The following is a 17,684-nucleotide window of genomic DNA, read 5'->3' on the forward strand; positions in this document are numbered from 1 at the left end:
CTTGGTTTGTGTTGTGCAGGTTCCACGTTGGCGCCGGAATCCCTGGTGTTGCGCCGCACTACATCTCGCCGCCATCAACCTTCAACGTGCTTCTTGACTCCTACTGGTTCGATAAACCTTGGTTCTTACTGAGGGAAACTTGCCGCTGTGCGCATCACACCTTCCTCTTGGGGTTCCCAACGGATGCGTGTTGAACGAAAAGACAATACGTCAATCACGCGCATCAATAGATATATCTCTTTCGGAATTGTGCAGCCTTTTTGTTTGCCGGTATTTGATTAAGGGATGGCTGTGAATTGATATAGTTTTCTCCCGTGGATGTGTACTTCCTGGTCATTATTTTCAGTACATGTTGTTATTTATCAAATTATATAGCAGAGACTACTCATTGTTTCAGTTTTGAGTTGATATTTAATGACTGGTTGCTGACCTTTATATAAGCTTAAATCTATTCTCAAACCAGATCATTAATTGACCAACATGAGTTGAACAAAAATAGAGAAGCTTTGACATACACTCCACTGCAAATCACTATACCTATAAGTATCTTGGCCAAAACATCAATACAGTTGTGCAACTCGTACTTCCGGTCTCAGTAGTTGCAGCTAAATCTTGTTGATATTTGGCCTACCAAAATCATTCAAATTAAAGGTTTCAGTTTCAAATTTGAGGCCTCGTGGTTCATTGTATGCCAGTTAAATGAGTTAAATCTTGCTACCTGGTTTTCTTATTTGACAATAAGGTGATGCAAATGGGGCATCATATGATCTGTTCAATTAGATGTCCAGCTATCTCTTGGCTCCATTAGTGAGGAGGTGGTTGGCTTTACACCGCTCACGTTTCTTTTCTGCAAAGGGTTTTCATAAAAGAAGTGTTAGGATTTTCTTTTCTGCAAAGAGTGAGGATGCCTTTTGTATGCTTGGCATAAATAAAGAGGTTATTGAGTTGACAGGTATCACACTTACTGCGGAAGAGTAACAAGAAGACGTAGAACTTGGATCCAGCTAGATGCATAATAATATTATCTTGTTACGTTTGGTACTATCTTTTATGAATTATATATGTGTAGAAATAAAATTTGAAAACCCGTGGCAACGCACGAACATTTGTACTAGTATAAGTTGAAACACGAATACAGTTTTTTTTTTTTGCGAGAGAAACACGAATACAGTTATGTTTCACCACGCAAACAATCATACTAGTATTGAAACAACGGAAAAAAATATCTCAAAATCTATCAACATGGAATCTACTTTTGAAGATCTCAACGTGAGGATCTCAAAAGTGAAAACGATACGTAATTACGGTTCTCAAGATATTTTATTTTAAAAACAAATCTAGAAAAAAAAGGAAAAACTCCAGCCCCATGTCTTCTCTCTCCTCCCCTCATCCCACGTTGCTTCCCCTTACGACACGTGGTGTGCAGGGAGATCACTTCACATGGATTTTCCGGCACCACAACGCGTCACTTGTCACGTGCAAAGCGAGTTACTTTCCCTTCGCGAAGTTTGGCTTTTTTCTAACCATTTCTTTTATTTCCTTCTTTCTTCCTTCAAACAAATTTCCCACCCACGTTTGCTCTTATATATTTTTTTTTTACTTGAAGCAGATGTAATTTTTTAGAAAAACTTGAGGCCCTTCGTAGTTTATGGTAATTATCATAAAATAAAACATAGTTTACTATTTATGGACGTTGAGTTTCACTTTTCTCATAGGAATGAACGGGGTTGTAATAATTTTCTAGTACTACGTGCTATGATACTCTCATTGTGGGTAGTCTAAGGCATAGTCTGGTGGTGAGGAATCGATTATGGTAAAAAAAAATGGTTTCATTCTTTTGATTTCTCACTAATTTCTAGTTGTCACAAATCTAGCAAGCTTACTCATTCACTAGGCATGCATGTAGTTTTCTTGGATGCGTTTGTCTCTAAGCTTATAGAAAATAGGGAAGTTCAAGGAGAAATGCACTTTGGCTCATAGGAGCATATGCTCCTATTATGTGAATGCATATTTTAATGTACTAAATTTTTACATGTACATCTAGACATTTTATTTGGTACACAAGTTTTTAAAAAAACTAAAAATAATTGTGGCTCCTGTAAAAAAGACAAGTTTTGATGCTATAACACGACTAGGTACATGATATTTTTTTTGTCTTTTTTGTACACGCCATATAAAATGTTGTTTCCCCACGAAAATTTGTGCACTAACATAGAATGTCACGATGTACACCAAAAAAATTATACCAGAATTTTTTAACATTTTTAAAATTGTTTTTTTATTATTTTATATAATGAGAGCATTTGCTCCTATGAGCCAAATTGCCACCTCCAAGTTCAGTATAAATCATGTTTCTTTGGAACCCGGGGGAATATGCAGATCAAGTTAAATAGGAGTGCATCCCAACTTGTCATGTGTGGAATGCATTCCTGCATTCACCCAAGCCCCTCACCTTCACTCATGTTTTTGGATTTTCAGCTATAACCGTAAGTAAGCCTGAACCAACCTAGAAGGAAGGTAAAGGCGTTTGTGCTACAGATAAATGAACACCCGTAAGCATTACTAATTCAAATTGTGCAGCTGCATGTATTTCCCGTCATGGGCAGCATCAATTTAATAGAATGACATGCCCTTATTCTTAAATAGTGAAAGGGATATGGCAATTCCTTTATTGATTTGGGGAGAACCGACTCGATAGAGGCGTTGGAGCCAAGGAGGAGGTGGAAAAGTCTAACTCGAAAGAGTAAGTTAAACCGAATCCAAGCTATTTCTTAGTGGAAAGCAGGTGGTTTTCTTTCCAAAGAAGGGAGAAACCACCGATTATATTGGTAAGTAGATGCTTGCATCGCCTAGCCAAATAAGATAAATATAAAAACTTTCTTTGCTAAGACCTAATAAGGAAATAAATGGTAAATTTGCGGGTTCAGTTCCTGCTGTATGCACGAATGGGAATGTTCCATATATAAGTCTATGTAAACTGGTTCTCTATCCATGAAATCTCATCCACCATCCATACATAAAGAATTGGTATATGGTATATTACTATATTTATACCATAACAATAGTGACTTTGGCTTTAAACAGAGAGCAGCTTAAAGGGGACTCGCATTGGAGGATTGCTCTAATAAAATACACTGGCTAGGAACTGTAAGCCATTCACTTTTTGGACTTCTTCATGAATCTAGTTTTCTCGTAAGGTCCGAGTCCACCTTGGAGATAACAATGTGAGATATGAGCAATGAAAATATAAACATTAGATGATGATTATAGATTAAAAAAATATCTGAGAAAATGAAACCTTGGGAGATCTTCCATTTACAATAAAATTCAACAGAGGCAGTATTGAAACACAAGGAGGCCAACTAAAAAAAAATGAAGCCAAGCTCACTTGATTAGAGAAATAAATTTACAGCCCAGTCCCCTAAGTTTAAGTCCTAGCGAATGCAAATTTGTGTTTTTATTATAATTTAGAAATACACCGTAGAGTTTTCGCAACTGCATTATCGGTTTCTGAAATGTGATAGAACAACTCATCCCGCAGGAAAAAAAATGTACTAAGTATTATTAGCTTAGCAAGTAACTTTTTAAAAAATTCCCGTTTAAATCGAAGAGACCCCAAAAGTGACGGAACAACCGACACAAAACGATTTTAAGCACATCTTCTTACCGGTCAAGCAAAATTAATCGTCGCAGTGTCGTTTCTTTCTTGCCGGGGACGCATAACAAGTGACAAAAAAAAAGTCGCCTTGCGCCTGACCACCTCTGCATCTTCCCTCTGCAAGCGCCGTCGCGATCTCCGCATCGCCCGCCGCCGCGTCCAGACGCAGCTCCCCGCCATGCGGCGCTTCCTCACCGACAGGGCGCGCCGCGCGGTGGCCGCTTCCCTGCGCGCCGCCACCAGGCCAGCCCCGCCGTGTCCGGCCGCTCCGGCTCGGGCGCTGTCTCGACCGCCCCCTTCTCCGGCTTCGGCGATGGCCTCCTACATGGCGAGGGCCATGTCCACTTCGGCCGCTTCCGCGCCGCCAGTGTCACTTGACACCATCAACCCCAAGGTGCGACATTTACCTTGTTACCAACCCTTTTTCTGCTTCTTGGATTCGTTGGTCAAGCGAGCAATCCGGCCCTAGGATAGGAGGAAGAATTTATGGATATTTGCTAGGGATGACAAGCTCAGTCTGATCGGGGCTTATCTGCGTGAAATTGGAGCTCGAATCTTTGTGTACTGGACAATTTGATAAAAGTAACATGTGTACTTCACAGCAGCATAGGGGTTCTAATAGCATAAAATTAAGCTTTAACATTCAGTGTGGCAGACTGCATTATCTTATTTTGTGTGAAAGAAAGTAACATGTGTACTTCTCAGTAGCATTGGGATTCTAATAGCATAAAATTAAGCTTTAGCATTCAGTCTGTCAGACTTCATTGTCTTGTTTGATGTAATCTGGTTGTTCCTTATAGGTCTTGGAGTTCAAATATGCTGTTCGTGGAGAAATTGTGACACATGCTCAGGTATATGGAATTTCTTACTCACACTTAGCAGCAGTTTTTGTTGTCCCGTATATGTATGGATGTATACTGTGGAGTACCAATCAGTCAATTACTGCCGTACTTGACATCTGCATAATTTTACTTGTCGTTGATGTTTCATGTCTATGTTTAATTCTAGTATGATTGTTTGGAAAGTTGAATCATGGTCTAGTTTTTCTTCTGCAGAACTTAGAAGATGAGTTACACAAAAATCCAGAATCGCTTCCTTTTGATGAGGTTTGTATTGTGACTCCATCAACTCTACATCCTGTTGGAAGATTTTTCCACTACACTTAATTCTATCGATGGATTTACCTTCACTTTTCTAACACTTAATGCAGATATTGTATTGCAACATTGGCAATCCTCATTCCCTTGGTCAACAACCAGTTACTTTTTTCAGAGAGGTGAGTTTGTATGCCTTGGATTCTAGTTATGTGATGAATTCTTGTTCCACTGTTGCTCACTTGCCATTGCTTTTGTCAGGTCCTCTCTTTATGTGATCATCCAGCTCTCTTGGACAAAAGTGAGACTCATGCTCTATACAGGTAGATAAACCACTCCATCTTAGACAAGTACAAGTAAATCAGTGTGAAATGCGTAAATATTCTTTCTTTGGCTGTTACAGTAGGTTGTTATGATAGTGTTGGCTGTTACACAAGTCTTAAGCAACGTTGACCAAGTTGCTCTATCAGGATTTTCAAACAATAGTTGCCTCAACGGTAATGGTTAATAATTTTAATTAGGCTTAGTAAGGTGGGCCAAGTTTTTGTATCAGTCATTTTAGACAGGTTGCGACTTAGAAGTGCATACATGACCACATAAGCCTAACGAGTACAAGAGCTGCTCTGCACACACCTTATGTAGTTACATAGCCTGTTCTTTACTCGGGGTTTTTCTTTATCCGTTTATTGTGTACTTTTGTCCTAGACACCTTTTCTAGTGCATAAATAAAGGATGATGGTGGTAACTAAATCTCTGGTGGAGGCACTTGCTAAGGCAGATATGGAAGTCCATGTGATCTGTTCAGTTTATAAAACACAAATGTTCTGTGATTTTCAATCAATGACCACATCTCATCCTCGCACTGAGTGATATTTTCCTAATTGTGTACTTTTGTCCTAGACACTTCTTCTAGTGCATACAATAAAGGACGATGGTGATAACTAAATCTCTGGTGAAGGCATTAGCTAAGGCAGATATGGAAGTCCATGTGATCTGTTCATTTTATAAAACATGAAAGTTCTGTGCTTTTCAATCAATGACCACATCTCATCCTCGCACTGAATGATATTTTCCTAATTATGCATCTTTGCGATTCTACCGAGCAGTTTTCCCACAAAGTAACTGTTTTAATATTCTAAATTTAGCTACGTGCTAATAGCGACTATTCAACATGTCACAAGCTTGTGGACAACTTTGTAGACATGTAGTAGCCTAACTACTCATCGCTTGCTGCACTTTAGAATGTTGATATAAGTGTTTTCATACAGTTCAGATGCTATAGAGAGAGCATGGCAAATCCTAGATAAAATCCCAGGAAGAGCAACAGGAGCATATAGCCATAGTCAGGTATCTACCTATATACTCTTCGAAGAATGTTATCATGGTTTTCGATCTTGGCCATTCACATAGCTGTCTGTTTCAGGGTATAAAAGGTTTGCGTGATGAAATTGCTGCTGGTATTGCTGCCCGTGATGGTTTCCATGCTAGTGGAGATAACATCTTCCTCACAGATGGAGCAAGCCCAGCAGTATGTATATTTTATACCGGATTCATATGGACAGTGATAATCATTTACAAGCACTAAGGACATTTGTTCTTCCAGTTAGAAGTCAAGCCTGACTATACATATTGATCCAGCTTCTCATTACTAATCCAGTTTAATTACTTTTTCACCTAGGTGCACATGATGATGCAGTTACTGATAAGGTCTGAGAAGGATGGCATTCTCTGCCCTCTTCCTCAATACCCACTGTATTCTGCATCAATTACTCTTCATGGTGGTTCTTTTGTATGTTCTATGACAATGCTTCTAATGCTTAAAGTGCTGGATACTTGGATCTCCATCTTTGATTATTTAATATATGAAACAAATTTGGCTTCAGGTTCCTTATTATCTCGATGAAGAGACAGGGTGGGGGCTGGAGGTTGACGAGCTTAAAAAACAACTAGATGAGGCTCGATCTAAGGGTATCACTGTCAGAGCGCTCGTGGTCATAAATCCGGGAAATCCAACTGGACAGGTTATTATTGATCAATCTTTTATATTTCTAAAAAGGCAAAGAAAATCTTTTTAATGGTATAACAGTGATAAGCTACATACCAATTAGAACTTGGCAGACAGATAATTTATGAACCTATATCCTCTTTGAAGTCTTCTTCTTTCAAGAAACTTCATCTTGGTGAAGTGGTTAGTTAACATTTTTTTTACTTTCACAAGGTTCTTGCTGAGGAAAACCAAAAGAAGATTGTTGAATTCTGCAAGAACGAAGGACTTGTTCTTCTTGCAGATGAGGTGAGCCCAGAATCTGTATTCAAAGGTTTGCCTCTGTCAATATGCACAAGCTACGATAGGTATTAAGCATATTCATTCATTTACCCCAGGTTTACCAAGAAAACATATATGATGAAGATAAGAAATTCCACTCTTTCAAAAAGATTGCACGGTCCATGGGATACACAGATGATGATCTTCCTTTGGTATCGTTCCAGTCAGTTTCTAAAGGTAATTGAATCCTTCTATAGCCTGCAGTCCTTTTTGCTGTGCATCTTTTAGCATATGGTAAGGCTTTTTTGTGTGTCCTGCTAGGTTACCATGGAGAATGTGGAAAACGAGGAGGCTACATGGAAGTAACTGGATTTAATGCCGATGTAAGGGAACAAATTTACAAGGTGGCATCAGTGAATCTTTGTTCAAATGTCTCTGGCCAAATTCTGTCTAGCCTCATAATGAACCCACCCAAGGTCAGTATATCATGCATTAGAGCAGTTGCAAAGTGGAATATTGTGCACCTATATAAATGATTACTACTTTCACAGGCGGGGGATGAATCCTACGAATCCTTTATGGTAGAGAGAGATGGTATTCTATCATCGCTGGCTCGACGTGCAAAGGTTTGTCCCACCTTTTTTGAATGCTCCCACCTATTTTAAGATTGGTTGATGCATACCTCCCCTTTTCCTGCTTTTAAGCTTTATCACCTGGAGATATTTAAGGACCTTGTCATTGCTATCTTTCTCCACCTTACATAGGCCTTGGAAGAAGCATTCAATAGTTTAGAAGGCATCACATGCAACAAAGCTGAGGGCGCAATGTATTTGTTCCCTCGCCTTCATTTACCCCAGAAGGCCATTGGAGCTGCCCAAGCAGCCGGTGCTGCACCAGATGCATATTACGCTCTCCGCCTTCTTCAAGCCACTGGAATTGTTGTTGTTCCTGGCTCTGGGTTTGGTCAGGTTGGTAGTCTCAAAGCCCGCAGTAAAAAGTTGCAAGGTTCTTTGTGGCTCAGAGCATAATCGAGTTTGCATTAACATTTTCTGCTGCATCTTAATTCTGTGTAGGCTCCTGGAACATATCATTTTAGATGTACGATCTTGCCACAGGAGGACAAAATTCCTGCAATCATATCCAGGTTTAAGGAATTCCATGAGAAATTCATGGACGAATACCGTGATGGATCACCCGCCTCTTCCAAAACTGAAAGCGTAGAAGATAAAACTGGAAGCGCCAGTGATAAGACTGCTGGAAGTGGAGATAAAACTGTAAGCGGCAGCGATAAAACTGAAACTGGAGGAGACTAAGCGCCCAACTCAAACTTCACGTACAGTCAGTTTCTGTCGAAATAATAAAGATCATGCAATGGTGCCATGCTCCGTTAAATGGATGAATCAATCTGACTTGCCCCAGCTTCATTTGCACAAAGGTCTTGGAATCAGACCTTGCAAAAATCTCCAGAACTGTGTATTTGCAAAACCATGCCCTTTTTGACTTGTGAGATTATGTTTTGGGCTGGGAGATGTAAAGAGATTGCTACTAGAATGCTTTGGGAAATGAAATCTTACTGTGCAGATGTTCTCTGTGATTGGAGCTTGATCTTATTTTGTTAGTGACAAATCTACTGTAAAAAATCATACTTCGCCTTATTGAGGAAATAAAATGGTTGGTACTTTTTCCAGGATGCTATAATTTGAATTAATAATAACGCCAGCCTTTGTTTGAGCCCCCAAAATTACCCAAAAATGCGTTCAACTGCTCAGCTCGTATTCAGTAGCAAAAATTCATGAGTGCTTTGGTCGGTGGGTGCATGTCTGTCTATGTGTTATCTGGATCCTGTTATTTGAGCTGAGCGTGACGGTGCATCTAGAATTTGGGCAAATGCTTTTTAGGAATTGAGCGGGCATGTCAGGCTACATAAAACATCTTCACAGAAGTTCCAGCAACCCCCAGTTTTATTTGGGAAAGCAAGCATATCCTTACGATTACAGCAATGTTTGTCCAAACTTCACATCGGTTAGGAGCATGCTTCGAAAGACTCATCAAATGCACATTACAATACAGGAGGTAGCAATGAAAGTACTAGGTGTTCTCTAACTCAGATGTACCAGCAGTACCTTTTTTTTTTTTGAGGTACTATACTACAGTACAGTAGAAAAATGGGACAGGAGTGGCGACTTGTTGATGTGTGGTCCATCGCACAGATGGGCCCAAAAGCGTGGCCCGTTGCTCCATCCTGGACCAGCCTATCCTGCTTCAATGCTTCATGAAGCACACTACCAACCACACTAGTGGACTAGTCCTAGATTCAGATTCAGATCGTTGCCAAACCTGTAAAAACACCTGGTCCATGTAAAAAAAAGGTCCACGATTCACATTAAGCTCTTCAAGAAGCTTGTCTGTCACTTGGCCCGATTCACCGACTTGGCGATTTGCAGCGTGTAGAAGTTACCCAGAGTCAACGAGCAGCCTGGTTGCAGTTTTGCACGCCCAGCTCTAGACATGTAGCAAACCAAAACAAAAAAAGAAGAGGAGAGCACGCTGGCTGGCTGGCTGGCTTTTGCTGTGCATGCTGGGTGTCCCTGGATCGGTGGCTGCGAGACATAAACGCAATGATAGTAGATAAACCCTGCGTCGCGTTGTCAACCGTTCCATCATCTTCCTTTGCGTCACTTATGATTCCTTCCCGGTCCCTACTGCAATTTCTCCCCTAACGCTCACAAGTCCAACTTCAATGGAGTAGAACAGAAGGATATCTTTGCCGATGTGCGCACCAATCGATCCTTATTACTCGTTTTCTCCCATATAAGTTGTCTTTTTTGAACAAGCCATATAAGTTGTTGGTAATTTAGTGCACATTATACTGAAAAATCAGCGTAACCTAATCTGAAACTACGTGATAAAATGGGATGATTTGTGCGTTCACAAGGAACTTCGGAGCATAGTTGCTATTATTGGCTACCATGTCGCATGAATGTGATCTTGATGCTAAGATGTGTCCGATGCATCCTTATTTATGAAGGGGGCTGTGGCTACAACTTACTAAACCAAATAACTACGGTGCATGGCGTGTGATTGACAGGTGGTATATCAGTTTTAGAGATCCATCCAAGACATAAAGCATAGAATTAGATTGGGGATCACCCACCCCATATGTGATGGAGCGGGTGCCCTATTCTCGCTCGATCCATGGTGTGGTAGGCGACCTCTATGGTTTATTTGCTGGAACTCTTTGGGCTTTGCTCGAATCCTATGTTCTCGTGGACGTAGTGGCCCATAATGGGATGTGGTACGTCCCGTTCCGACCGACCTTCGGTCCTAAAGAAACTGTAGGATGTAGCTTGGAAGGCGGTGCAGGCCAGCCTTTTGCGGTCGCTTCCGGTCTCCCTGAGTAGCGTTTCGTGGCACCAATCCCCCTCGGGATCTTCAGTACCAGGTCCTTGTACCGGGCCCAATTTAGAGAACCCTGCCTGACTTGGACATCCCCGTTGTGCAAGACACAATTGTCTTTAAAAACTAAGATCTCCGTGTGGCAGTTGTTTCGGCATCTATGACCTTAGGTTGACGAGGTGGCGAAGCGACACAGGCTAGGTAATGCAACGTGCCCCTTCTGTCGATCTCGAAATCTACAACCCACATCGTGTTTAGCTGTTCTGATGCCTGCTTCCTATGGAGTTTTGTTCCCAGAAGAGCATGCAAACCATACCGGTAAGAGAAGACACCTTGTCTGGTTAGTATTTGCAGCTATGAGCAGACTTTATGGACTATTCGTAATAAGATGGTTATCGAGCGTGCCTTCTTAAGGTTGGCACCTGACTCTATGTTCAAATGTTTGGTTTTCGTTGTAGTAGTGGTACCTACTCTATAGGCAGCGGGACATGGACCGACTAGACGGCATGCTGGAGGGTCTTCGAGGGACGGCTCACCACTTATCTACGCAGTCCAACCGTTGAGTTGCTCTACTGTGCGGTGATGTTGTCTTTTATTTTGATTGACATGTTTGTGTTGTTTGCCTCAGAAGGCTCTTTCCTTTTTTAACTAACACTAAAACATTCCATTGTACGGGATTACTGCGGTAACTGCTGATTGTAGCTTGGATAAAGCGGAGCCAACATCAGTCTGGTGTTTAAGCTGCACTAAAGCTGCTGGTAAGCACGCTTTGACGGGGCGCTTTGTTTGCACTTGCTGCTAAAGCAGCTCCTCAGCGCAGCCACGGCCCAAAGCAAAGCGGCAGCCATGGAACAAAATAAAGCAAGCGACGCACGCACACTAGGCAGTGACAGCCTAGCACGATGTAACCAGACAACACAATTCTGCGCCCAAAATCTGGCTCCGGCCGTCTTTTCCCGTGGTTTCGAACGCACCGAGGTCGCACGAAGACGACGGTATCTCCCGGCGGATTCGGCCGGCCGTCGTGTCTCTGCCGGCGAGCGACGCCGTGTCAGTGCTGACCCAAAGCCAAGCCGAGGGTCTGGCTTTCGCTGTTGCATGGACGGCCCTGGTGGTGGGCGCGCACTTGTGCCTGCCAGCAGACAAAGGATCACTGGTTTCTACAGCGTTCTGCTTCTTCCTCCGGCCCGCTTCCTTTTTCTCCCTGAATTTGGTTTGGTTCTTGGACAAGATCATCATTCAGGGAGACTTGCAAAAACCAGAGTCTATTTGAACGATCATGAATGGTGTGCACTCAGCGGGCGTCTACTATTTCTTCTGATTAATGGAACCAATATAAAAACTCTTGGTCTGAACTCTGCAGATAAAATGTTGGCACGGGAATCAAGAGAACAGCGGAAGCCGGTGGCAACAGATGCAGAATTGGCAACACATGCGCGCACCGGAGGAGACAGGCGAGCGATCTGATTCCAGTGAAGCAATTCCGAAATTACTGGACAAATGTCACGAACCATCTCATCTACCTACGTACACTACACATCAACTGGAAGTGACCAGCGAGGAGGATCCGGCCATCACACGGCGACCTCCATCCTCGGCTCGAAGGAGAACGCCGCCACGAAGTCCGTGACCGCGCCGTCGCCGGCCGTGCACCTCGGCAGCTCCTCCCACCGGTTGCTCGCCACGTCGCACAAGAAGCTGCCGTTGGCCTCGGCGGAGCTGACGCAGACCATGATGCGCCCGCCGTGGCCGACGCAGTTGACGTCGGCCTTGGCGCCGAAGAAGCCGTGCGACATGGCGGGCGGCATGGCCGCCGCCTGCGTCCACGCGCCCCCCACGAACTCCCACACCCGCAGGCTGGCCGTGTCCAGGTACTCCGTGAGCACCACCGCGTAGGCGCGCCCGCCGCAGGCCGCCACGTCGATGGAGTGCTCGGAGTGGGCGGGCAGGATCCGCGGGAGCTCCGAGAACGCGCGGGATGCAAGGTCGCAGGACACCACCGCGCCCGTGCCGCTCAGGAAGTAGGCCACGGGGTTGGAGCCGTTGGGGCGGCACGTCACGGCGGAGGAGTGCTCCCGCGATGGGCTCCGCTGCGTGGTGGAGGCCATTATGGTGCCGGATTTGGTCAGGAAGAAGACCGTGCCGTCGTCGTCGTCGTCGTTGACGTCTTCGTCGTTGTCGTCACGCGGGGCCGGCGCTTCGGCGGGAGAGGCGTCTGGCTTGCGCGAGAGCGGCACAGCGTCGCCCCAAGTGTTGGTGGAGGGGTCGAACGCGGACATGGAGAGGTCCGTGAGCTTGCCGAGGATGAGGACGACGCGGTAGGGGGAGCCGTACATGGCGACGGCCTGGAGCGTGGCCGGCGGGGGCGGCGGGAGCGCGCGGGAGGCGCCGGTGAGCGGGTTGGCGACGGTGAGCGCGCCGGTGTCGGGCGCGCGGTAGAGCACGAGCCCGCCCGCGGCGCCCACGGGCACCGGCCCCGGGGGAGCATGGCAGCGCGCCCAGGCCCCCTCGGCGGCATCGAACGCGACGGCGGGACGGCGCTCCTCCTGGCTCTCGGACAGCATGAGGAACCAGGGGTCGCGGGCGGGGACGTGGGAGCACGCGGCGAGGAAGGCGGGCGACCCCGCGGCGTCGCGCCAGCGGCGGCACACGGCGCGGAGGCGGAAGAAGCTGGCGGGCGGGAGGCGCGCGAGCACGCGCTCGAGCATGTCCTCGTGGAGGTGCCCGAGCTCGTGCTTGCGCTTCTTGCTGCCGCCGCCACTAGTATGCGCTGACGCCGCCATGTCCTCTGAGCTCCTCCAAGATCGTGACCCGGACAGAGTGGAGCAGAGGCAGGAGAGCTGGTGGGCGTTGAAGCTGCGACCAGTGGCGAGTGATGTGGCCGGCTTTATATGTTGTGCGACGTGCGCGAGTGGAAGCGGAGAAGAGTGACGGTGGTGGGGAGGAAGGTTCGTGGGGAGAAGACGATGGTGGAAGGAGTGTGGTCTCTTTTTGTTCGCGTTGACATGCAAAGCGAAAGAGAAAGAGGAGGTCGGGATGGCTGGGTGCGCTTGTGGGCGTGCGAGCAATGGTGGTGGTGGGGTGAGCGTGGCGTGTGCACTGCCTTGCCCGTCCTCCTGCCGTCGCAATCGAGAATATATAGAGCCGAGCAGACGGTGTGAAATGCCAAACGACTAACGGAGCCTGTATAAACGCGCGAATAACAGTAAAATAACCGTTAGTTTTACGTTTTCCTAAAACGCTGTCGCTCTAACGGTGTCTGCAAAAACGTTGGACTTGTATATTTTTCTTTACGGGCGGCAGTGAATTCCTCCTGGCGATCTCTACATTCGCGGTGCCGGATGCCGAACCGAGCGTGAACCATATCCTCTCCCCCTCCCGATTCTTGGCGCGCTGATATTTCTCATTCCCGCAACCCCTTCAGCCATCCACCGCCGCCTCGCCCCTCCCTTTCGGCTTCCTCCGTCCACAGCCCAGCGGCAGCTTCCTCGTGCGACGCCACGCTCCCGAGAGGTTGAATCTCACTGGGCCGTTGCGGTAGTCCACCAAATCGACCTCGACCACCTCGCCGTTGTAAGATCTCGTTTGATCTCCCCCGCGGGTTAGAGTCCATGGATTCTGATGAGCGTATGTAATTGATGCGGAGGACTTGGTCGCTAAGAGAGATGTTTGGTGAGGTGTATCTGCAAGCTCCCAACGGAGAAGATACTATTAGATTGATACAGATGAATGCAAATAGAGGTTGGTCGGGTATGTTTGGTAATATCGACTATATGCACTAGAAGTGATAACTGCCCAAAATCTTGGCAAAGGCAGTACTACAATAAATGCCACAATCCAATGATTGTGCTTGAGGCCTTAGCATGGGAGGACTTGCGGATTTGGCATTGCTTTTTTCGCTTGTTAGGATCAGTAAATGATATCAATTACATATATTTGCAATACTTGTCAATGGATAAGCGCATGCTTACAACTACGAAATCATGAATCGTGAATACACAATGGGCTACCTACTATCTAGCCCATGGCATGCATATATCATGATTGGGCAATTTTATTGAAGACCATTCGTGTTCTAGAGACAAGGAAAGACGCTGCATTTGCTAAGCCACCAGAGGCAGTCCGAAAGAATATTGAGAGAGTTTTTGGTGTTTTGCAATCTAGATTTGCTTTCTGAAAGGATGAGATGTCGCCTAGAGAGGGTGAATAGGCCTTTTCAAAAAACTATTCCACTTTTATCTTGCAAGGATGCGGAATTAAACTAACGTTTATTTTACAAGCACAAAAAGCTATATATGTTAGGCTCAACTAAGTGCAACAACAATAACTCAAGCTAAGCAAGATAGGCACAATATATAATCAACACACGTGATAGCAAGATATAAGTACATCAAACATGATGGCTATCGCAAGAAAAGCAAACTCGGGTATGTTGAACGCCACGAATGCTCACCTTATTCTCCAACCCAATACCACAAAGGACAAAGGCATCTCCTTATGGCGAGATTTTTCTCCACTCTAGGAATGGCAAGCCTCACAACCATTTCACAAGCTCTATGAAGGAGAAGCCCGAGCCTCTTCACAATCTTCGACGAAGAGGTCACTAGAGCACCAATCGCCAAGCCAACTAGGAGATAACCCCTCCAAAAGTAACATGATAACGGTCTCTCACTCGAACTAATCGTAATGGAGAGTACAACACTTATGCAAAGATGCAAAAGAAAGAACACCAAGTGTACTCAAATCCTTCACACTCAAATTCCACCAAAGCAACAAATGCTATGGGGGAACTAGAGAGGAAGAAAAATGGAGAAAATCAACAAATAACTTCAAGATCTAGATCCCAAGAGTTACCTCACTTAGAGGAGGAACAATGGAAGAACAATTGATTGGTAGAGATTGTAGATCTAGATCTCCTCTCTCAAATCCCTCGAGAAGATGCAAGAATCATGAGAGGGAATGGAGAGGAAGCAAACTTTTGAGGTTCAACAATGAGTAGTAGAGAGAGAGAGAACAAGAGTAATGGTTGACCTTACCTTCTGAAGGAGGAAAAATGGCTATTTGTAGTCCAAGGAAGAAAACTAGCCGTTTGGGTGGTTTCCTCCAAGGCAAACCGGCAGTAAGTAAGCAGTGTCGGGCTGTATGTCAGAAGGACTCTCAGATACCCCTTCCGGCGGTTAGCGGCATCGGGGTCGGTGTCGTTCCAGCCAATTCGTGGGAGCCGGCGATGCTAGCCTCAGTGCCGATTTCGTTACAAAACCTCTCAAATGCAGTTTTCTCGAAAGAGCTTAACTTTGACAAAGTTCCCGAACTTTGATTAAGATGAAACCAATTTTGTTGGAAAGATAACAATGAATTGAACCCCAATAAAGACTCAAAATATTAAGACTCCTCACAGAAAGATTTTTACATGATTTTAGAGAGGAAGCCTCTAGACATCAAGAAACGATAAAGAAGTCGAAACTCGAAAACATAATAGAAGATGCATACAGATTCCATTTTCGATGGAATAGGGCTTCTTGAAAAGTTAACAACAAGCTAAAGAACCTCACACAGATAAACACCAAGAAGCAAAAAAAGAATACGGATGCAAAGGATTGAGCTCCCTAAGACGATGCGATCAAGTTACCCAACCGAAAGCTCCTCTTGATAGTGCAGCTATCTATCCTATGACATAGTCTTCCAACAACCACCTTGAAACCGGTAGAAAGAAAATCTAGCAAGGCCATACATTTGCCTTGCGCATCCCGCTTGATGCTTCAAGCCCCATTCAAGACAGAATGCCTTACTTGATAATTATTGCTTCGTGAAGACTCATAATTGCTCCCCCATACACGACTAGGCATAGCTTCATTAGACACATCTTCACATTCCATTATCACCAAATGAACGACAAACTTCTAGTATGATCTTCTTGATATGCTCATCTTGAACTTGCACTTCTCAACCTTGATGATATCCATATTTGATGACATCCTGTAATATCCCAGGTAACGGGGTTACAAAAATAGAGGAAACAGATGTGTGCATTGCATTCATGCATAGAAAATCTGGGGAATTTTCGCGCTTTAAAGTAAAACAACACAAGAATCGAAGTTTCACTTGACCTTGGTGGAATTGAAGTAGCTCATCAAGTCAAGCGCTATAAACCTCAATGTGACTTTGCTAAAACTTTGTTTTGGGAAGAGATGATTTGATCTAAGGGGTTAGATCAAATGGAATTAAAACTAACACAACAACACTTCAATCAATGATCCATTACTTGATCTTATAACAGATCATAATATGGTAACCATTGCCATAACATAAGAACATCTGTTCAATTACAAACCAAGTAAGAATACAATGGAGAAACCATTCTTGACTTATCTTTTCCATGTCTTAAACTAATCCAACCATTCTTGACTTATCTTTTCCATGTCTTAAACTAATCCTTGAACCTACCATGAACCTCATGGTATTCATTATATTTCAATCTTGGAAACAAGACAAGGAGATCAACTCTAGAAGTATATATTCTTCTCTATTCCAAATTATTAAGCATCAAACCTAGAGAGGTGAGAGTTCCCTTATAATTATTAGAGAAGCATTAACAAACCTTGAGTCAAACCTTGGATATACATCCAAGTATTTAAATCATCATCTTTAAGAGGAACCCTAGGATCTTATTCAAGATATTTCCTAGAGAGAGAATCCATCTATGTTAACCATAGATATTGGTGACCACATCAACCTCTAGGGAGCCTAACCTTAGGTTATCATGGAATTCCTTCCCAAATGAGAGAGACCATTGATGGCGTGTAACTCACACGTTCGTTGGGAACCCCAAGAGGAAGGTATGATGCGCACAGCAGCAAGTTTTCCCTCAGAAAGAAACCAAGGTTTATCGAACCAGGAGGAGCCAAGAAGCACGTTGAAGGTTGATGGCGGCGGGATGTAGTGCGGCGCAACACCAGGGATTTTGGCGCCAACGTGGAACCTGCACAACACAACCAAAGTACTTTGCCCCAACGAAACAGTGAGGTTGTCAATATCAACTGCTTGCTGTAACAAAGGATTAACCGTATTGTGTGGAAGATGATTGTTTGCAGAAAACAGTAGAACAGTATTGCAGTAGATTGTATTTCAGTAAAGAGAATTGGACCGGGGTCCACAGTTCACTAGAGGTGTCTCTCCCATAAGACAAACAGCATGTTGGGTGAACAAATTACAGTTGGGCAATTGACAAATAAAGAGGGCATGACCATGCACATACATATCATGATGAGTA

At 44.4% G+C, this 17,684-nt stretch overlaps 2 protein-coding genes across 2 annotated transcripts; one reads left to right on the forward strand and one right to left on the reverse strand.

Annotated features, from left to right (window-relative positions):
* Positions 1-3,688: 3,688 nt before the first annotated feature.
* LOC127332663 (alanine aminotransferase 2) lies at positions 3,689-8,600 on the forward strand. Its single transcript, XM_051358978.2, has 15 exons — positions 3,689-4,052; positions 4,459-4,509; positions 4,714-4,764; positions 4,869-4,934; positions 5,014-5,075; positions 6,021-6,099; positions 6,176-6,280; positions 6,431-6,541; positions 6,636-6,773; positions 6,971-7,045; positions 7,135-7,255; positions 7,340-7,494; positions 7,570-7,644; positions 7,783-7,986; positions 8,092-8,600. The coding sequence occupies exons 1-15, from the start codon at positions 3,837-3,839 to the stop codon at positions 8,329-8,331; spliced, it is 1,749 nt and encodes a 582-aa protein (XP_051214938.1). The 5' UTR covers positions 3,689-3,836; the 3' UTR covers positions 8,332-8,600.
* Positions 8,601-11,797: 3,197 nt separating this feature from the next.
* Positions 11,798-13,511, reverse strand: LOC127332664 (F-box only protein 13-like). Its single transcript, XM_051358980.1, has one exon. It carries the CDS (start codon positions 13,195-13,197, stop codon positions 11,989-11,991), a length of 1,209 nt encoding a protein of 402 aa, XP_051214940.1. The 5' UTR covers positions 13,198-13,511; the 3' UTR covers positions 11,798-11,988.
* Positions 13,512-17,684: the final 4,173 nt, after the last annotated feature.

The sequence above is a fragment of the Lolium perenne genome, chromosome 2 (genome assembly GCF_019359855.2).
Source record: "Lolium perenne isolate Kyuss_39 chromosome 2, Kyuss_2.0, whole genome shotgun sequence".
Taxonomy (NCBI): domain Eukaryota; kingdom Viridiplantae; phylum Streptophyta; class Magnoliopsida; order Poales; family Poaceae; genus Lolium; species Lolium perenne.